A 22,771-nucleotide genomic window follows, 5' to 3' on the forward strand; every position below is an offset into this window, starting at 1 on the left:
AGAAAGTTATCCTCTATGGATAGCAACAGGCCTGGCAAAATGCTTTGCACACAGCAGGCACCCTACTAAATACAGCTTATCTCATTTGAGTAATAATGCAGATTTTTAAGAAATAAGCAGCACTGTTACTTGAAAGAGGAAAAGCAGTAAGCACTCTTTCACTTATTCAACAAATATTTACTGATCCCCATCCCTCTGTTTACTCTCCACCTTCTCCACCCTATTCTGTGCCCTGGGAGGCTCACCAGAAATGCCCTGCATCAAAGAGATCGTCCTCCCTCCCGCTTCCTATTGGTTCCACCTAGAGGCAATGGCAGGAGCTCCAAAGGTGGGAGGAGAGTGAGGGATGTCTGCCCAACATGGGTTGGCCTTGGTCCCCAGCTGAAGGTCACTGCTCCTCTCAGGCAGCCCTCTTCCCAGGGCTACCCCTCTAGGTTCCGGTAACTGCTCCCATCCCTTGCCCTTCAGATCCTGAATAGTAAAGGTGCCCATCTTTTGCTGGCCTCAGAATACGTCATTACCCCTTTTTGGTCCTGCCAACACATTTGTGAGTATTCTTGTTTATTAAGCATCCATTAAATACCAAGTTTAAGTATGCCATGTTTCTTGTCAGAACCCTGACAAATATAGTCATATATCCTTTCAGACAGTTCTAGGCCCTTAGATTCCAGCTAATCCTAGGAAATATCGTTCTTAGAAATGTAGTCTTCTTAAAAAATTCAACTGCTTTTTAATAATAACACCCCATCCACATGTAATTCAAAAAACTACACTTACAGAGTAGAAATTTTCATTTTAATGGACCATCCATCTCTATACACATTATATTTGCTATATTTAACTTAAGATAGTCATTGAATATTTTGTTTTTATATTTCATGAAGTACTTCTATGACAATGACAAACTAGACTAGGAAGAGTGATAGCCTTCTAGGTACGAACAAGGAGTTGAATAGTAAGTCTTGAGATTGAGAAAATTATTTAGGTGATTTAGACTAAAAGCCTGTTTTGATCCTAATCATGTGTGTATTTTAAGCAGAAGCATTTCATCCCTGAAGAATTCTGGCCGTGCTTCATATTTCTCTTTACCATGTTAGTAAACAAAAAGTACAGATTCAATTTAATAAACATTTATTAATTACCTACCATGTGCAAAGCATTGTAATAGGCACAAAAATGAACATGATATATTAAGAATGTTACATTCTTATAAAGGAGACCACGTGTACACAAATTACTGTTAACAAAATGCTACATCGAACTGTTACTAAATATACATATATCTTCATGCCATGCTTTTTCTTTCCTGATATCTTCTGACTTTTTTCAGTCTTTCCCCCCAACATGTAAATTATATGATAATGGAAATTTATTATACAGTATAGTCTAAATGAAATGCCACTGAGTGAAAGTTAAAATATAATCAGACAAAGAAATATCAAATTAGTCTCACATCTCCATCTTTTAAACATCCTAAAAATAAGACTTTATAAGCTAAGAGTGAGTATATAACCAACAAAGAATTTGCTATATCTGCCTTAATTTGTCTGTATATTCTTTAAAATGTGGGTAAATTGTGCTCAAAAGCTTCATAACATGTTGAGGAAGACAGATAAAAGGTGCTAAAATCAGAAACTTTTCGTTTAGGAAGTAAACTTGGATCAGAAAGGAAATTCCCTGTATTTCTACGGATAACAATTATTCAAGTGCTTACTGGAACCCTAACTTTCCTTTTACACTTTAGGTCACCCTGACTGAATATGTACATGTTTAACTCAGACAAATAATGCACAGGACTTCTAAGGTGTCAAGCACGCCTATCTTTCATTGTTGAATATTAAAGAAGTAAGGAGAATCCAAATACAAGGGTACTGCTGTGTTTTCGGAGCGATTCAGAGCAACTTACACATGACCATTGTTAACAGCAAAATGTGTTGGATCAACAATGTTGTTTAAGATGCTTCACTTGATCCCACTTAGAGAACTTTCTAGCCCAAACAGTCAACAGCTCTGTAAAAAAGGGAAGCTAAAATGTTTAAAAAGGCACGTGTCTTTCCAGTCTTCAAACATACTCCACACTGGAAACCTCCTTGACTCTGACACTTGTCAACTAATAATGATCCGCAAACAAATTGGTTTTGTTACAGATAATATAGAGGCCCTAACGTGACTTTAAATTGCCCACAGCCCTTTCTGTCATGTCCTTCTGTGCATCCAGGGCTTCCAGAGTTCACCAGTTACAGCTCCACACTCTTACAGGGACAAAATCAATCAGCACAGAGGACTCTTGAAACAGTGAGAACAAAATGAAGCCAGTGACAGTTGGATCTTGCTTTCCTCAATCCTTCACTCCTAAGAAGCTGGGTTTAAATCAAATACAGCAAAATGAACCCATCCTTTCCAACTAACTTAAGAAATTATTTCACAAACTATTTTTCTTAATATCTAATTAATCTTTAATAAACCAGAGTTCCTGATGGCTTAACTCTAAATTATACTTTCTGTCAAAGACTTAGTGACCTGGAATAATCCCTGAAATATGGAAATGAACTCAGGAGGCATTTTCACCGGCGAATCGTTTTGTAAACCGTGCAAAAATCATTCTCTTTTATATCCTTAATACAGTCCTCCCTTATCCATGGTTTCGCTTTCCACAGTTTCAGTTACCCATGGTCAACCAGGGTCTGAAAACATTAAATGGAAAATTCCAGAAATAAACAATTTCTAAGTTTTAAACTGCGTGCTGTTCTGCACAGTACGATGAAATCTTGCACTGTCCCGCTCTGTCCCAGGTGTGAATCACCCCTTTATCCTACATATCCACACTGCACACCATCCGAAGTTTCAGGCATCCACTGGGGGGTCTTGGAAAGTATACTCCATGGATAAGGGGGGACCACTGTATATCTCAATTTCTCCTATATTTGATTTCCCTAATGCGCAGCATATAGCAGGCACAATATTTTCAGCTAGTGTATCTAATGAGGGAAAAGCTGTGTCCCAGCAGCACAATGGGTTTGCTGATGCCACCTACTTGCATTCTGTTTTTCCAAGGTTCTCCACATAACTGACGGAAACAGAGCTCCTGAAGCCCCATCGTCTGACTAGTGCTAAAGGCTGCCAACTGTGTTCAAATATTTCATAAAAAATAAGAGATACCAGAGACTAGGGTGGAGCGCTGGGCATTAGGAAGAACGTGGTTCCCGTCAGAGTGGTGAACAAGAGGGTTGGCTTCAACAAATAAAGAAGGTTCAATCAGAGCCTCTCTGGGGCTTTTTTTGGTGACCAAACAGGTTATAACAGGTAGTGATGGCAGGACAGAGGAAATTTTGCAGGAATGAAGTAGACTGGAGTCTATTTTGCCAGTGCGGGAAAGCTCTAGGCATGCTGAAAAAGCAAGAGGGTTTTGGCGTCAGACTCAGGGCTCTAAAATCAAAGACTCTTAGGAATGTTGTCAAGAAAAATCCAGAAACAGAACAAGGCCCTGAACAGGTTAAGAAGCCATGGAGGATGCGCTCTGGGCTACCCAGCTAATCTGCAAAGTCAGAAACATGAGAACAAAGCACACTCAGCTCTGAACACTGTTCTGGCAAACCAGGAGAAGCGGCTGTGCTGGTGGAAGGACAGGCAGAAGTCTGGGCAGCCCTACCTGCTGGAGTGATCTCAGACTGAGTGACCACGACTGATTCCTCATTAGACACCAGCTGATGCTGCTGGCCTCATTCACACCCCAGTCCAACCTTGGTGATAAATTTCCTGGCATGGCCGCTAAAGCTGTGTGTGGCCTCCCTTCTCCTTCCTTCCTCTTTAGGTCACTGCACTGACTGTCATATGAGGTCAGGCTGCCACCCTCTCCATCTCTGGCCCTCCTGCCACTGCCCCCAACCCTCTGGAGCTCTATTGCTGTCTCTTCACTCTGGGTAGCTTTCCTCATCTGTAAGATGAGACGCTTGGGCCAGATTATCTTAAAGTTCCTTCCAGTTCTAACATTCTGTGATTCTTGGATGTTACAAATTCCCAGAATCATAAAATTTAGAGTTGAAAGGAACTTCAGAAGCCATCGTTCAACTTCCTTCTCAACCTAAGCTAACCTAGCCAGAGCTAATAAGCTTTGAAAGCTCTATGTAGTTGTTTTTGGCTGGCTAAATACAGCAATAATCAAAGCTTTCAAATCTTAAATATAAAGCATGAAAAACATATATGAAAGATTTCTAGAACATCTAAGAAAAAGTTTGAACGATCTGAAGCCCACAGAGCAGCACGCTCTACTGCTTAGAAGTTAGTATCTAAGCAGCAATTCCCCATCTTTGTTTTCACAATATCCGGGGCATACTGAAAAATTACAAGGGATGTCAGAAAATTCTCCAAACACAACTAATTTTCAATTTATCATTATGCTTATAAATATATAAGACAGGGTGATGGGACTTCACAGCATCAATCAAACAAAGCCTCAAAAGGAGAATAAAAAGTGTAAAGAAGAAACATAGTCATATTTTGAGATGCATTCAAGAAAAATTAAAAAGAATATCATCTGTTCTGAAAGGGTAAATTTCAGTTAGTAAGCTACTTTCCAAAATTAATTTTGATCTCTGATAATATACATTCCCTTCCCTCTTTAAAAGAATAATCTTCTTAACAGAGTGTATGCCACCTATCATACTACAGATCTTGAAGAAATTATTGGATGTATTTACGAAACAAGCACTTAAAACAATTAGAATTTTCCATTGTGTTTTACTATTAATTACTTAAAAGTGGTCAGTTCATAAATAAATAAGAAGAGATATACTTAACTGTTTGGAAGTTAATTCTCCCAAAATTGATGTATAGATTTAATGCCATTCCAATAAAAATCCTATCAGATTTCTTTTTTATAGAAATTGACAAACAGATTCTAAAATTTATAAAGAAATGAAAAGGATCTAGAATAGTTAAGATGCTTCAAAAAATAAACACTTAATACATTGCTACAGCAATTAAGGCTGTATAGTATCGACACAAAGATACATATGGAACAAAACAAAAAGTCAGAAAAAGACATAAATGCGGTCACCTGATTTACAATAAAGGTAACAGTAAAATTCAAAGGGGAAAATGAAAATGTCTTTTTAGTAAGTGGTACTGGATCAATTAGATATTCATATGTGGGAAAAAAAATCTTGTCCCTATCTATGCCAAACACAAAAACTAATTAGAAATGGAGTACAGACCTCAATGTGAAAGGTAAAATACAGCTTCTAGGGAAAAATATAGGAATACATCGTCATGACCTTAAAGTAAGCAAAGATTTCTTAAACAAGACACAAATAGCAATGATCATAACGGATGGGTAAATTGCACTTCTTTAAAATTAAGAACTTCTATTCATTAAAAGATACTAATCAGACAGTGAAAGGGAAAACTGAAAATTGGGAGAAGACATTCTCATACATTTATCTGACGGATTTGCATCCAGACTATATTTAAAAACCTACAAACCAATCAAAAGGACAACCCAATATAAAAAGTGAGCAAAAGGTTGAGTTGTACATTATGTGAATTATGTTCAATAAAGCTGTTATTTTTAAAAAGTGAGCAGAAAACTTGAAAGACACTTCACAAAAGAGGCTATCCAAGTGGCCAAGAAATATATGAAAAATCACTCAATAGCATCAATCCTCAGGGAAATGCAGATTAAAACCATAATGAGATACCACCCACCAGAAGGGCTAAAATAAAAACAATGACAATACCAAGTGTTAGCGACATGCAGAGCAATTAGATTTCTCACGCTTTGCTTGAGACCATGTCAGAGCAAAAAACTGGCAATATCTACCAAAGCTGAACAGAGATATATCCTATGATCTACCAGTTCCTCGCTTACGAGTACATGCAGAGGTTGACCAAATGATATGAACACGAATAATTACAGCAATTTTACTCATAATAACTGCAAACTGAAATAATCCAAATGCCCATTAATAGCAGAACAGATAAATAAATTGCGGTATACTCTGTGATGGAATACTACATAGCATTAAAAAAGAACCAACAACTGCTACACATAACAACATGGATGAATCAAACCAAAATAATGATGAGCTAAAGAGGCCAGACACAAAAGGATATGTACTATAGGATTTCATTTTTATGAGGCACAAGAACAGGCAAAACCAATCTACCAAGACAGAAGACTAGTGGCTACTCTGGGGAATGCAAACTGGGAAGGGGCAAGAGGATGCTTTCTGGGTGCTAAAAATGTTATATAGTGACCTGGGTGACCATTACATGAGTATTGTCAATCTATATATTTAAAATTTGTACACTATACTATATGAATGTCTAACTCAATAAAAATTTTAAATAAACAAGTAAATAAAATTATTCCATTGTGTTGCACAATGGCACGAATCATGTCGTATTTACATATTTGCACCTTCCTAATACAATAGGCCTAACACAATGCCTGCCCAGGTAGTTCCCACTATATGATCTTAACTATATGATTCTAGTACAACATGTCTGAGTTGTCAATAGTAGAACTGTAGCTGTATGCTTGCTTCCTGCAGACTCCTTTTAAATTCCCAATGTATTCATATTTTAAAAATATCTGGCTTTTCTTTTTCCCCAAAAGAAGGAGATAGGAGCATCTGCATATTGAAAAACAACCCCATTTGCAGGGTTTAACAAGATTCAAATCAAAAAGGCAAAAGAAGAGGAAACAAAGGAAGGTGCTGCCGTGGTGCCCTAGAAAGCAGATGTTCATTAGGGCCCAGACACAGAGATTACTATCACAATGCACTCATCTGAACGTGCTATCATCAGACCACACAGTCAAATCAAATTTCGAAGGCTCAAAGGATGTACGCTGAAGAACATCCTGCACTGCTGAAACATGAATTTGAATTCTGTGACAGAGACAGAGGGGTAGAAGAGAACACCAGATATCACCCACTGTCATTTTAAATCCTATTTATATGTTAAGATATAATCTATTCTTAAAAAAAAGAAAACAATCAAAACCAACATTTAAGATTTCTGCTATTAAAATTAAAATCTGAGGAACTATTACCAAGTGAGAAACATCTTTTTTCAGTCTTTTGCAAATTAAAAAAAGCACAATAACTTTTGTTATTATTTTTAGACAAAGAACGGTTTGTGAAATATTCAAGAAAGGGAAAAAATAGTTATGAGTGATTTTAAATTTTAGTACTGGTGAAGAAAAAATGCAAACAGCTTATCATTTCACTGTCATATTTAAATTCCAATCTCATTAGGAGTACACATTTATCATCAAAATACTTTCTATTATGCTAATTATGTTCTCTTTTGTTCAAAGTATTACATCACGTCTGTGCTTCTATAACATGTTTACATATCACCAAATAAAATTTTATTTAAAATTTCCATATAAAATTGGATAAGGAATCAGAAAGAAAATCCAATTCAAAGAGGCAATTGTAGTTAGCAAATTCTTAATCATAATCTGTAGCATTAAGAGGTAGTAAAGATATTTTTAGCCAAATTAAGTCAGGCACACTTGGTCCCTGATTTGGGAAGATGCAGTGGGAGGAGCTTATATGTGACAAGCACCCTGGTGAATCAACCAGTAACGCACACACCTGTAGCTGGTTAGAAATAAGTCCAGAGTAACACTGCTCTCAGTGTGCAGGAAGAAAAGTGGGGCAGAGGAGCGGGGGAGAAGGGAGAAGAAGCAGGGAGTAGGGGAAAAAAATAGAAGGGACTTTATCCCCACCCATTCCCACTTTGCAGGCCCTTATATACGAATTACAGGAAATGAGTTTCAAATTCTAAGGAACTGACAAGTGAACTTCTTGGAACAAAACCTGTTGGAAATACAAATCCTTGTAAGTTACGGTATAAATCATTACACAAATCACGGAGAGCCTTAGAAAACATCATCTGCTCAGCTATAGAATTTTTGCCATAGAAGTTTCCCCGGTAGCCAATTCTTTCTGTGTTGTGGTGTTGTTGCTGCTTAATAAAAGCAGGCAAGTGATCATGTGGAATGAAACCTATGAAGAGGCTGAGAGTAGGAACCTTTTAAGATTTCCATTTTTAAAACAATGAAATTAATCAAAGCTGTGCTTTGTAGAAAGTAGAGAAGGCCTTGGGAGAATTTCACTTAATGACCTGAAAATAAAAACTGGCAAACTTTTCTTTTTATAAATGTCTGCATGTGTCAAAAGCTTGTTTGGTGATGAATCCATATTGCTGTTGAGAAGACAAAAGTAAAGTTAACAGTATTAGAAATTTCTAATAAAATTTACTTTTCCTTATAGCCAAATATTGTAACCTGAGACTTTATTTTACAGTGAAGATATTTCATTGTCATTCTACAGGTAAGGGTTTAGAGAGTCCCCAGCACAAAAATACTCCCAATTGCAACTCTCAAAATCACCATGTTTAAAAAGTGTTAAACAGGGAAAGCAGTATAGTGTCATCTGAAGACCCTTTTTATTAGAATTGTGGAGTCAATTCTGACCCTGTGTTCAGCAGAACAGAATCCTGCCCAGTCTTTTTGCACCATCCTCTCATCTTCTAGAGCTGTATCAGACAATGCTTGCTGCTATTCACAGAGTTTTCATAGCCAATTTTTTCAGAGGTAGGAGCCCAGGTCCTTTTTTCCAAGTCTATTTCAGCAATACAACACGCAGCCGCCACAGCATGACAACCAACAGATGGGTAGTGGGGTTCCCTGACGGGAAAAGGAACCGGGACCACAGCAGCCGAAGCTTAACCACCTAGACCACCAGGGCTGGGTTGAAGAGCTTGAGTATAACATAAATGTCAACTTATAATCTAAATTTATTTTGGCAACTTTGATTTTTCCCCCCAAGAAACTCAAGTGAAGAGCAACTATTCCATGATATATCCATCCAATTCTGCCCATTCTAATTATTATATTTTTCAACTTAAAAAAAAAACTGGTATCATATAAAATGGGTCCACACTTGCAGAGCTGAAACGAAGCATTTTTCCTTCAAGATCAGTAATAATTCCATATAATCTGTGAAATGATCTGGTTTGGTACACAACCTTTCCCTGGTGTCGCTCTTTATCTGGGACCCAGCAGCCCAATAGTTCGTGTTGTTCAACGGGCAGCCAGAGGGATGGGTTCTGTGTCCCACACTAAGGTCTACCAGAGGACAACATGACTCCTGAAGGACTTAGTTCCATTCGCAGAGGTGAATAACAGCTTGTTTTAAATGAATTAAAGCTACATAATGATCAAATAAGGAGAATAAATGGCTATATTTACAAAAGATCAGAAATAATAAGAAATCTACTATTTTCTGAAGAAATGCCAGCTCACATTAGATATATTATCAATGTGTAGATTGCAGGCACACAATGATCTAATTAGCAGCATAACAAAACCCCAAACTTATTTTTTCCCCTTTGCCATGAGCAAGGCTAATGAATTAGAACAAATAAACATCACTTCAATTGGTTTAAAATAATAAAAGTAATATTTCTGTATAACCATTCTGTATGATTTAAGGATTATATTCTCAGCCTGTCACAAGCTAATAGGTTGACCTACAGCACATTTATAAAGCATAACAGTGGAAAATAATAATGTAAAATAAGGTAATTGAATATGAAACTCTGAGGGGAAGGAGTTAAAATAAAGTACAAAAAAAGTTATTGTTTAAAATTCTAAGTACTCATAAGAGGATTATAAAGCAGAAAAAATGCAAAACAATGCTGATTATCAATTCAAGAAATTTTCATTCATTACAGTCTAATTTCTTTTTAAAATTCCCAGATTTACTGTAGCTTTTATTAGCACTGTTTTCTCACAAAACGCATGGCATTCTTCTTAATCCCACATATAGATCTTAGTGCTTTTCTGTTAACTCAGACCCTTGGTTGGTATGCTGCCTTCCTGGGTTTACTGTTTTATAAGTATTCTTCACTTGTTTCTTGTACGGTGTCTATTCTGTCTTCCCTGGTGAGATGCTCGAGAGCAGGGACCAGATATTAAACTCCTTATCCTTTCCCAATGTCAAGCGCAGAGAACGCTGCTTTGGGGGCACTCAGGAAACCCAATCGATTAGTTAGTATTCTAGCCCTTCATAAGCCTCAGCAATTTTCCAACAAGCTACTAGCTTAAAACTTAACCTAATTCCAGAATAAAGATGTTACAGCCAATGTAGGAAAGCATCCACCAGACATTGATTTTGTGTGTTTACAGTATCAGATTTATAAGCAAGTTAACTGTTCATCTTACCATCAAATCTCTCTTGTAGAATCTAGGTTTTCATATTCATCATCCACAAAACTATTCCCCATCCTCTAAAACAACAAAAGGCATCCATTTAAGAATTAGCTAAAAGACAACGAATGGAGAAGGATAATGTTCAATTTTAGACACTGTTTCCCCTAGGAGGTCTAGGATGTTGATTTTTGCACTCTCCTTGTGTCTCTCTCTCTCTCATCATCTTTGACATGCCTATTTTCCAGTGCTTGCTTGAAAAATTAAAATATTCATATAATTATGTTAAGGAGACTAGATGCATTAAGCAAAAATAAGGAATTTGATTATGGGAGATACATGTTCAGTTTGTTGTTGGCTTAGTGGCATCATCCCCTTTAAACGTTTCCCCTCATATCTACCTGACTGAGAAATCTTTAGTTTCTGTTATCAAATTTGCGTGTGCTCAAATGTGCATGTGTTCGACACACGCGGTTCTAAGAAGACATTTCGCTGTGTGTCATCTGACCATACTCTCAGAGGTAAACATCTGTATCATCCAAGTGCTGCCTCTCAGGAGGCACAGCCGAGTTACATCAGGTTTTACTATTTATTCATTAAAACGATACAGCAGAAAAAACAGAACATTTAAATTCATCCACACAAAATCCCCAAGCTCAACATTCAATTTTGAATATATGCTTTGATTTTATACCAAATATCATAGCACTGCATTTAAATCACTGACATATCATTACTACATTTTCGTTATAATAAGCCATGTTACATCAAATAAAACATTTCCACTTGAGAGCAACTTGATATATTCTTGCTTATTCCTACAATATCCCAACGAATGGGATAAAAACCTTAATGGCTGAATGTCATGTTTAGGGTTATGCAACAGTCAGTAACTGAGATAGCTATTAATTCTGAACACCTCAGTGCTAGTTTATATTTTAGTTACTATCCATTAAATGAATAAATGTTTTTACCAAGTCTGAAATATACTGAAAGAGGGATTTCCTTGAAAATTAAGCAGGAAAAAGTGTGCACTGTGTTGGTGGGGCCATTGATAAGAAGCAAAGACAGGCTGAGTCACCAATTCACCACGGGGAGCATTTCTTCCTCCAACATAATACTACGAGATTTTTTTCTGGCACCACATTTTTTAATAAAGATGGCACAGAAAGATAGTTTTGATTCCATAAATTAAGCAGTGACCAACTGATATGCAATTTATCTTAATTCATAAAACATTTGGAAGTTTTTATTATGGGAACACGATAAATAAAACACAAAACAAACTATATTGAGATTTCATTAGAAAATTTTAAGCTGGAGTGTTATATTTGTAGATTTTGGCCTATAATTTTTTTCTGGTCTACAGTAATTTTTCATGTACTTATCCAGAATAATAATAGTCACTAACAAGCATTTATTTAATACCTACTGTTGTGTGCATCCAGCAAAGAACTGAAAGGTGTTGAGATCCTTTGAAGAGACACAGTGACACAGGGAGCCCACGCTAGGGGAAAATAAATTTAGTGAACTAAGTATCCAATAAAAAACTAGACACGAAACTCCTCATCTTTAAAAAGAATGAGTGATATTTAAGTGTCCATATCATTTTCACTAAGCACTTATCCTTCTATTCTAGAGCTTCCTCACATGATTTTTACTGGTTAAGCAGATACAGGGGGAAAAAAACGATTTTTTCTTGCAACTCTCTCTTTAGTAAAAAGAAAAGGAAAAAAGATAACCTTCGTCTTTGGCTAAAAGATCCCTAACTTAAAATTTCACCACTCTTTAAGTAAGCTGGGATAATTTTCAAGTTTCAATCAACCATTAAGCAAAATACAAAGCCTGAGCGATATACCAGTAACGCTTAAAAAAAAAAAATTCTTGAAAGCATATTACACGGAAATTGCCTATATGTGAATTTAAACTCAAAGCCAAGAGTGCCAAACATGTAAGTGTATCTAATTATACTGATAATAAACGATTGAATACTTTCCTACTTCTCTTCACTTATATTTTCCTGTTCCCTTCTAGTAGCTTAAGATTTGGTTCCCAACACATAAAAAAATAACATGTATTATGAGAAATTCACAAGAAACAGCTATCTGAGGAAAGGATGCTACAATATTGCATTATAATGCATCTTCATTTTAACATATCCATGACCTTGAGTCTTTCAACACTGCTTCCAGAGAGCCACAATATCCCACTCACCTAAGGGAAATAAGGTATATTCATGGCATAAAATATTGCATTACTATACAGATACATTTAAGCAAACTTTATTCACCTCATAAATGTGGTTACTTCTTAAGACACAAAGAACCCCAAGTCTTATTAATATCATGCCTCTCCCTCCAATCCACCTTCATATACTCAGTAGTTCTATGTATCAAATCATGACCCCTAATTCCTCGAGAAACAGACTGACACAATATTCATTTGACTACAACTAAGAAAAGGCTAAGGACTTCAACGAAAAGTTAATGCATGCAAAAATTCAATTCAGAAAAACTGTATGTCTATTAGACTTTATTAAAAGAACCCCAAATTACATCACTTACTAATTTTCAGATTTTGAAGCTAGGTTCAGGTTTGTTCTTTGGTATACACTTAAACAAAAATGGCTTTAAAACAAACTTTTGTTTTAAAACAAACATTTCTTTAATATAGAAAACAATACTGTTGTACACATGAAAAGCTTAAAAATCAAGCTTTCAATATGATATATTTTATAGAAATATATTTTGATAACTATGAATAAACATCACAAATGCCTCAAATTGCTTTTAGTTGGTATAAGCTATTCACTAACCACGTAAAGAACATTTTGTACTTCCCTTTTTTCAAAAGAAATAGAATAAGTATTGCAATTCCCATAAATATTTGCACACACGCACTAGCAGTCATGAACGTTACAGTATCTTTGAAATAAACAGATCATGATTCAAGGGGTGCCTTTAGAGTAAGTAAAGCCATCGTCTGAAAATGTGTACATCCAAATATTTAGGTTAAAATATGTCAAATTATCAGAATTTTTCCTGTGTAGCTGAAAAGTGGATACCAAATTAAATTTGTCATAGTATAGTCATTTTATAACTTAGAAAATCCTTTAGAACAACACGTGCTAATACTTACGAAGCTACATCAAACTACATCTTACAATGAATGTCAGATGATAAAGAGAACCTGCTGTGGTAAGACCATCCTGACAGAGCAATATGAGTACCCAACAAGCACGTAAAATCAGGCTACTTGAAATCTATGTTACTCTACACTAAGTATTAAGAAATTTCACAATCGCCTTCATTTCCACCCATGTCCTGCCTTTCCATAGCATCCTCGAATGTACTTTTTGTTTAATGCAGCTGTAATCCTTTAATGATTTTCTCTTTCTGTCAAAGCACAGAGCACACGAACACGGTCATACATTGCAATACAGCTCCACAAATTTTTGTCCTTCTTAATAAAATGTAGAAGTAACTAATATGTTTTTATGGGAGAAAACTACTAAATAAATTTTCCAAAACAGACTCTAATTAGACGATTAACACAAGAAGAATGATTTGACATATGTTAACTTTTTAAAGTATGGTAACAAAACTCGTTTTCAAGGGCCATTTTCATTGGTATCTATTCCTTCTGATGAAAAGAAATTCCATTCGTTTATTATTTCTCAGTTCAAAACAATCACATCCTTCTCTTGAGCACAAGTTTAAGTCAAATATCACTCTGTAAACAACGTGCTATTCCTCAGGTTTGATAGAGCTTCCAAATAGAAGTTTCAAAACAACCCTGACTGGCAAACACATCACTGTACTTTAAACAGAGTGATGTTTTCTATCCCATATTTCAGGAAGGTTAAAACACACACACAAACGCAGGCAAGGATCACCACTGTAGACAACAGATTCTAAGTGAGTTCATTAACTCTTTAGGTAGATTGGGCAACATTTGTTTTTAAACTAACTATAAATCAAACAAAGTGTCTATTTTTTTTAATGACTCACACTACCATGTCACCAACAGATACGTAAAGGAGGGGGGGAAAAAAGGGCTATGTGTTCCAAACTGTGCTTACCTAAAATCTGCATCTAGTCACTTTGCATTTTGGGAGTTGTCCCTTTCTGAGATAATCAAGATACTTTACAATAGGGAATTTAGATTTAATTATCAAACTTTAATACCCTGTTATATAGGTCAAGTGAGTATGTCTTTCTCCAGAAACAAAGAGATTCAGAGTAATAGGATTTCAGATTTCAGAGTAGAAACAACAAGATATGTTTTGAGAATGTCATTTACCGTAACACAAATCAATATGAAATGCTTTATGCAGGAAGCACACTTTCAGAAAATGGGCCCTAAAGCTTTCTGGGATCCGACCCTAATTACTAGAGCAGGCTCTTGCCGTTTGCTTCTCTCTTCAATTATTTACGGGGCAAAAAGAGCCAAATGGCATTGCATTAGCTATATTAAATGCTATGTACTTGGTTTCTAACTTACTAATGGTACATAAAAATTACTAAGGTGAACGTGCCTGTAGAAACATGGCCTTTTCTCTTCTTCACCTGAGTGTATATATTTATTATTCATATAGTTAAGTGTTGAACAGGCTGTCTTTTAGGCACCCAATGCTTGCATAATTTAAACAAGTGCATTAAACATATATGATATTTAAAAGGTACTGCATTGATTATGCCTCAAAATTTCTTTGAATAACTTATATTCACAATGTAGCTCACAAAAAACGAGCACCTCTCTCCAGTCCCTGAAAACAATACGTGGGGACCACACAGAAATGAATAACGGGTATCCTTACCGCTACCATCTTGCTGCTTTCTGGCGACCCAAAGTAAAACGAGAATTGGGGGAGTGAAAATGAGGCCCTTGAGAGCTAGGAAATTGCTGGTCTCTATGCTGACAAGTGTCCTTTTTACATGGACAAACACAAAGCTATGTTGTAGGTACATAAAGTGGACCACACACACTGTAAGAAAGAAAAGCTTATCAAGGTTGAATCAGAGATTCTTTGTACCAGGCCAGAAATGCCCGCTGCCCGCAAGCAAGGCAAGACTGCAATCTCCCACAGAAAGTTCAGACACTGCATCCATACTTAATTCTTTTGTGATCTAGAAGGGAACCTGGAGTCGAGACAGGAGATGCTAATTGCAGAAGAAGGCTGATGCATCCAACTTCCGCCCTCCCAAATTACGGAAGAAGCTTCCAAAGCAGTGAGACCCTCCCTCTTCGTGAACCTAATTTGTTTTTTTAACGATTTCAAGAGGCATCAAATTCTTATTGTAAAAATAAGATAGGTCCACTATCAAAGTACCCAGGGTCCCTAGAAAGCCAGTCACAATTTCTATGGCTTCACGTCATCAGTGTTACCTAAGAGCGTGCCAAGGCCACTTTTGAGAAAGCACTATTGGAAATCGATCTGTGGTAAACATATAAGGTAGTATTTTTCTAAACTGAATACAAAGTCACTTCTTTCTCTGCACTGAAATCTGCCCATTATCCCTCCTTTGCAAAAGCCACAGAGAAGATTAAAAGGGACATCAATGAACGCTGAGTGAACTTTGACCACCCTTCTACCCAAAACACCAGCGTAAAAGTAGAAATCAGTAACCAGGTAAAGTGCCACACCGCACAAAGATCAAGACGAGGGGCGGGCGCGCAGGGCCGGAGGCGGGGAGGAAAATGTTCCGTCCCCCCTGGCCCCAGTCACCGCGCGCGCGGGAGGTGGAGGGGCGTCCCCGGGGGGCAGGAGGCTCCGCGCCACTCCGAGGAAAGCCAAGAGTTACTGCTCGCGAGGCGAGGCCCAGGAGAAGGGGTCGACGACCGCGCCGCCAGCGGGTCCTGCCGCGGGCCCCAGGCGTCGGCGGCCGAGCAGCCAACGCTCGGCAAGGGGCGCCGCTCGGCCCCGCGACCCTCCCCGCCTCCCGGGCCAGGAAGGGGCTGGCGGCTCTTTCCTGTCTAGTCTCTCCCCCAGCGGCTCGCTGTAACCCGATCCCCGCACTCCGCTCCCCGGGCAGCCGCCGCCCCGCGCGCCGCCCGCCTCTGCCCAGGCCAGCGCTATAGTTAGCAACCTTTCATCAACTCCAACGGGGCCGACCGGGGCTCGCCGCGCGCGCCCGCGGCGCCCCCTCCTCCGGTAGCCCCCCCTCGCCCAGCGCCCCTTTACCTTCGCTTGAAGATACTGGGGGTAGTAGTAGGTGGCGTACTGAGGGTACATCTGCTGTTTCCACACTTTGCCCATGAAGCTGGAAGGGAGCCTGCTGTGCAGGGTCGCGGGCACTTTGGGGTTTCCAAGTCTCGATGTCTCCTGCCTCTCCCTTTCCGGCGGCGGCGGCGGCGGCGGCTGCCGCTGCTCCACCTCCTAGCCGGGACCAGACGTCCTCCTCCTCCTCCTTCTCCTCCTCCCAGGCAGAGAGAAAGACACTGCAGAGCGCAGAGGGCACCCCGGACAGGGCGCTCCCAAGGAGTTGCCTCCCGGAGCCCGAGTGCTCCGGGGCTGCCAAGAGCTAGTGCGCTGGCCGCGCTCCGCTCGGGCGAGCAGGCTGAGCCGGGCTGGGAGGTGATCGATACAAGTGGAAAGTGTTGCTGCGGCGGCGGCGGCGGCGGTGGCTGCGCTCGGTGCCAAGCGGCATCTGGGGTGGGTGCGCCCGATTGGGAGAGGGGAGAGGGGCTGGCGTGCCGAGGCCGTGGGGGAAGGGCGGACGGGGGCGGGGCTTGGGCGCCGCGGAGCAGGGACCGGCTGGAGGTGAGGGCTGAGTTTTAACCACTCCTCACCTCCCAGGCTCACGGTGGGACGGGCAGAAATCCTAGGATCCCGAATCGCTTTGTGTCGGGGGGGTAGGGGCTGAATTCGGGGGACACAGCTTAAGAACTGGAGAGTGGACACCTCGTTGGCTTGCATGAGTTTTTATCTCCGTCAGGGGGAGGGGAGATAAGGAGAAAAAGGAGGAAATCTGATTAATCTCTCACTTCCCCCCGCCCAATGATTTTTTTTTTCCACAAGGGAAGGAAAGTGATTTAGTGCCCAACCACAAAGCTGGAGTCGAGATACCTGGGTTCTGTTAACCCCACTCCCCCCAGGTCACAAGACTAATTTTCTAGGTGACCTTGGGAGGGTTAGTGTCCTTCGGTTTGGTTTTCCCAGATGTGAGAGGTGAAATCATGCCCTTTACACAAGGAGAGGCAAAGCTCGCGCGCGCGCGCGCGCGCGCGCTGACACACACACACACACACACACACACACAGACAAACGCACACACACCTCACAACAAATAGCCGGATCCTTCTAAAGGTGGAGATGCCGCAAAGAGGCAGAATGTTATTATTAGAGGACACAATATAGACATCAGCTTTTCTCTGCCTGTTTCTAATGCTGCCAGACAGTCTGTCAACTCCCACTCAGGAGCAAGGAAACTCCCTGAGTTTGGAATATTTTAAGGCCATTTTGAAAGTCACGCTGGCATATTGTTGCAGTGTGCTTCAGTGACATATAACATCAATCTCTCTCTTTCTGCCTCTCTCCATCTCCTAATTGTCACAGCTCTGGACAGCCCCAGACAGCAGTGGTTCAGTTCACTACGTAACTGGATATAATTTAATGCAGTTAATTGGTCCCTGAAGCCTGTAGACGACTTTTATACTCTAGCTCAAAAAGAGAGAATACCAAAATGTACAAGTAGGATAAGTAAGAAAGCACCTCCAAATTGGAGTTCTTGCACATCTAATAAAATATAATGAAAAATTCATTTGTTATTGAATAGATCTTGATTACTTTGTTTTGTCATTTTGGTTTTCCGAAAGTCTGTTTTGGTAACCTAACAAAGGTAAATCGAAGTGAAATGGAATGCATGATTTTGTTAAACAGTTACATTTTTATATGATTACATTTCAAAACAGGTTTAGTAAGATATGTAAAACAATGAAATAGTGAACTAAAACTTTTATAATCTTTTTATGACTTAGACAAATTTCTAGCTTATGCATTTTGACAAAACAAAATAAATAAGTTCATATGAGAACAATTTGGATATGCAGGGGGGCAAATCATGTTTTCTTAAAAAAAAAGAGAGAGAGAGAACATTTAACTTATGTGAAATCCTCTATGGAAACTGGTATTTACTGAGCTGCTATATTGTGGGCACTGTTGGTTAATGCCAATCTGAAGGTTGGAGTGGTTCACCGTCTAGCTAGAGGAGATTAAAACACTTCATTTTATTGTTTCCATGCGGGACTCTTTACTGTTTTTGAGCAGAGAACGGACATGAACTAATTTGTGCTTTAAGAAACTGGGAGGACTAGAAATGATGGTTTGGAGGAGAGACTAAAGGAAGAGAACAAGTTAAGAGCAATCTCAGAAGTTCTAGGCTTGAGGTGAGAAAGGAAATTACCAAACTTAGACTGTTCTATTTTTTTCTGGATGATGAAAATTCAGCCTGTTTTAGAGAGCCCAGAAGCACATCTACAATTATGTAGACACTTGATTTATGACCCAGTTGGTCTTGCAGAGCAGTGGAGAAAGAATGAGCTTTTCAAAAAATGATTCTGGGTCAATTGGCAATCCATATGGAAAAAATGAAATTGGAACCCTGCCTCACAAAAGGGGAAGAAAAAAGTTCAAGTGAATTAAAGACCTAGATGTAAAAAACAAAACTGTAAAGCTGTTAGAAGACCATATAGGAAAATCTCTTTATAACCTTGAGGTAGGGAAAGATTTCTTTAATAAAGTGACCAAGAGTACAAGATTAATCAGTGTGACTATATTGAAATTCTGCACACTGATTCATCAAGGGATGCTATAAAGAAAATGAAAAAGCAAGACTCAAAATAGTTATTTGTAATCCATATAACTACAAAAGGTTAATATACAGAATATATTAAGAACTCCTTGAAATCAATAAGAAAAAGAAAAACAACTTGTTAGAATATGAGCAAAAGAATGAATGTGTATATTTCACAGAGAAGGAAGCACAAATGTCCCTATGACATATGAAAAGATGCTCACACTCATTAGCAATAAAGGAAATGCAAACTAAAATAATAATGAGATATCATTTCACACTCACCAGTTTGGCCAAAATTAAGAACTCTGAAAATATTAAGAGTTGGTGAAGATATAGAAAAGGGGAAAGTCTTGAAAACACTGCTTATGGAGGAAATGTAAATTGGTACAACCACCTCATTAGAAAACAGCATAGCGTTACTCAATTTCATTTGCATGTATTTGCATGTATTTACAAGTATTTGTATGGTTGTCTCTGAGGGAGAGGAAGGGTGAGATGTTGAGGGGTGGGCCAAAGGGACCTTGTAGAGATGGTACTGTCCCATGTTTTGCACTGGGTTGTAAATACATAGGACTATGTTTCAATATTTTTCATTATGTGGTTCATAGACTCTTTTGTATGTTCACTATATTTTATATTAACACATTTTAAAAACAAAACTCAGCTTTTAATTTTAATCATGATCATTTTCAAACAAATACAAAAGTAGAGAGAATAGAATAATGAGCCCTCTGTTCCTAATACCCAGCTTCAACATTTATCAACATTTTGTCATTCTTGTTTCACACACACACGTTTTTATTTTTCTGGAGTGTTTTAAAGTAAATCCCAAATGTCATATCATTTCATCTGCAACTATTTTAATATCTATCTCTAACAAATAAGAACTTTATCTGGTAACACAACATCATGATCACAGCTAACAAAATTGACAATAATTTTTTAAGATCAGCTAATACCCAGTTCTCGTTCGTTTTTCTCTGACTATCCAAAAATGGCTTTTTGTAGTTCATTTCTTTAAATTAGAATGAAACAATACCCACATTAAATTTGGTTGATATATCTCTAAAACCTATTTTAATATATCAAAGTTCACTCCCATTCAGTTTTTAGATTGATATTTATTTGTTGAAGAAATCAGGTCATTTGTCCTATAGATTTTCCCACATAGCTGACTGCAACCTCATGGTGTCGTTTAAAGTGATGGTTAGTTCTAGAGGTTTAGTTACATGCAGGTTCGCTTTTTTGGCAAAGAATACTTCATAGATGGTTCTGAACATATGTCGGTGATGTGCATAATATAATGTCTGATTGTCTCACTTTTAGTAACGTTAAGATTGATCAGATGTTCAGGTATTACCAGTCTGATTTACCTGTTAAAAAGTTCCATGGTTTTAATAGTCATTCATGGGTGTCACCTCAATCCATTATTTCATTAGGGGTTACAAAGTTGTGGTTTTTATAGTTTTATCATTCCTTCTGCACTTACTGGTTGCAAATTGTCTATGGAGAAGAGCTTTCTCACTTCAACTCTTTGGTTAACTTGAAATACAGTTAGCATAGGAAAAGCAGGATAAATTTCCCCCTATTTACCAATTTTCAAAATAATGAGTTGATGCCATGGGAAACTCCAAGCTAACCAGTTTTAAATAACATTCTGAACCTGTGGATTTTTATGTATTTGCTTTGTTTCAATCCGTTGCAGTCATTATTCTTGTTGATGCTCAAATTGTCCCCTCTTCAGCCAATGGGAGACCCTTTGAATTGTTTCCTGTGTCTTTTTTAGCATTCCGCAATAGTCTGATACATTTTTTGCTTTCTAGCATAATAAAATTCTTCCAAGTTCTTGTACAATTCATGCCCAAATCTGGATCAGCTATTTCTCTAAGAAACACACATCAGCTTGACCTTAAAAAAAATGTTTTTTAATAGTAACAAATTCTTGAGGCCAGCCTGGTGGCACAGTGATTAAGTTTGTGTGCTCTGCTTCGGTGGCCTGGGGTTTGCCAGTTTGGATCCTGGGCGCAGACCTACACACTACTTGTGAAACCATGCTGTGGAGCCGTCCCATATACAGCATAGAGGAAGATTGGCACAGATGTTAGCTCCAGGGCAATCCTCCTCAGGCAGAAAGGGGAAGGTTGGCAATGGATGTTGACTCGGGACCAATCTTCCTCACACACACACACACACACACACACACAAAACAAATTCTTTAAAATGTGTTCTTCATACTTGTCACATTTGGGGGAAGAAGCTCATAAAAGATTCTTAATGAAATTTGTGCCAAGATGACCCCTAGGAGACCATGAGCCATTGAGTGACTTTCCAATAGAGAAGTTATACATTTATACCTTCACCAGCATTTAAGAAACATCCTCTATGTGCAGGACATTGGGGATATGGTTGACTTGGTGTTCACCTGCACGGGGCTTACAATCTAGTGAGAGAAACAGAAATAAAACAAGGATAAATTGTGATAACCTCTATGAAGAAAGCAACAAGATAATGGGAAGAGAGTAACTTTGTAACAGTTGGGTCAGGAATTTTAAGTAGAGTAGTCAGGGCAAACCACTACGACGAGACATGATAAATGAGAATGGGTCAGCCACAAGAACCTTGTATGAGGGAAAGAGTGGGGGGTGTGTCCCTGCAAAAACAGCAGCAAGGTAAAAACTTTGAGGCACAGATTGTCCCATCCAAGATCTCCAGTCTGGTTTCACTTATAATCAAAGGTCAACATATTTTTTGTTATAGTTAATCAGAAGTGGACCAAACAAATTAGCTTTGGTTAATGCCTTTGTTCTAAGGCCATCTGCCTGAGAGTATTGCAATATTTGAAGGATAAAATTAGAAATTTTGCTACAAAAAGCCGCTGTGCTGGAGCATCAGCGAATTGGAAATGGGATTTAGGTTCACTGGAAAGATCTCACACAGAACCTGAAGAATCACTGATCAGTGAGTACTCTTGCTTTCACACTAGACATCTAGGTGATGTCTGTAATACATTTACTGAACACTTAAAGCAGAAAAGCCGCATGGTTTTTGCAAGGTGGAAGTGTGACTGACATATACGTTAGAGTTCTCAGAGGGTTAAACAAATAAGAATGTAGATGAAAGGGAAGCAGTGGTTATAATCTACAATGAACTTTTGTCACAAATAGGGAATTGTTCTACAGTCTTCAGGGAAGGGTAAGTATAAATCTTCTAGCCTGATGTTTCTTAGATATTTTTCCTCAGACTCTATTTTGTGGAGCCGTGCCCTAAGAAACTAAAATCTTACTATCTTCATCAGTAGTAATATACTTAAAAATTTTTTTCATCAAAATGAAAGAAAAATTTAAAAATTCTCAGAATGCAATCCTTATCCCACACTAGAGTTTGAGAAGCAGTATTTAGTTCATACTTTTTATCACAGCTCACAACTCCTTTTCTGGCCAGACCTTCCCATGTTTCCAGATTCATTTCCTTCCACTATACTACCTCTCGGCTTGTAGCTCTTTCCTCCCCTCCATGCTTGGCTTGTGATTCTTTCCTCCCCTCCACGCCTGCTCCTCCCATTCCTTACCATATTGTTGTACGACTCCAACCAGCTTTGGCTTTTTCTGATCCACCTGCCGAGAGCACCTTTCACCTTTCTTCACCTCTCTTACTCTTTCTTAAGACTCGGCTTCATCAAGACTTCTTTCAGGGGTAGTTGGCGCGCTCCACTTCAGTGGCTCCGAGTTTCGTCATTGGGATCCTGGGC

The 22,771-nt window shown here is 38.6% G+C and overlaps 1 protein-coding gene across 8 annotated transcripts in view; it reads right to left on the reverse strand.

Moving 5' to 3' along the window:
- Nucleotides 1-17,123, reverse strand: part of RBMS1 (RNA binding motif single stranded interacting protein 1) — a 207,202-nt gene extending 190,079 nt beyond the window's left edge. For 4 of the 8 annotated variants that reach the window (XM_023623002.2, XM_070241150.1, XM_023623000.2 and 1 more), the window contains exon 1: nt 16,410-17,123. In XM_023623002.2, coding sequence (XP_023478770.1) covers nt 16,410-16,484 — 75 coding nt within the window. In that variant the 5' untranslated portion in view covers nt 16,485-17,123. The remainder of the gene's footprint in view (nt 1-16,409) is intronic. The other 4 variants (XM_070241158.1, XM_070241151.1, XM_023622994.2 and 1 more) reach the window with 2 other exon arrangements.
- Nucleotides 17,124-22,771: the final 5,648 nt, after the last annotated feature.

The sequence above is a fragment of the Equus caballus genome, chromosome 18 (assembly GCF_041296265.1).
Source record: "Equus caballus isolate H_3958 breed thoroughbred chromosome 18, TB-T2T, whole genome shotgun sequence".
Taxonomy (NCBI): Eukaryota; Metazoa; Chordata; class Mammalia; order Perissodactyla; family Equidae; genus Equus; species Equus caballus.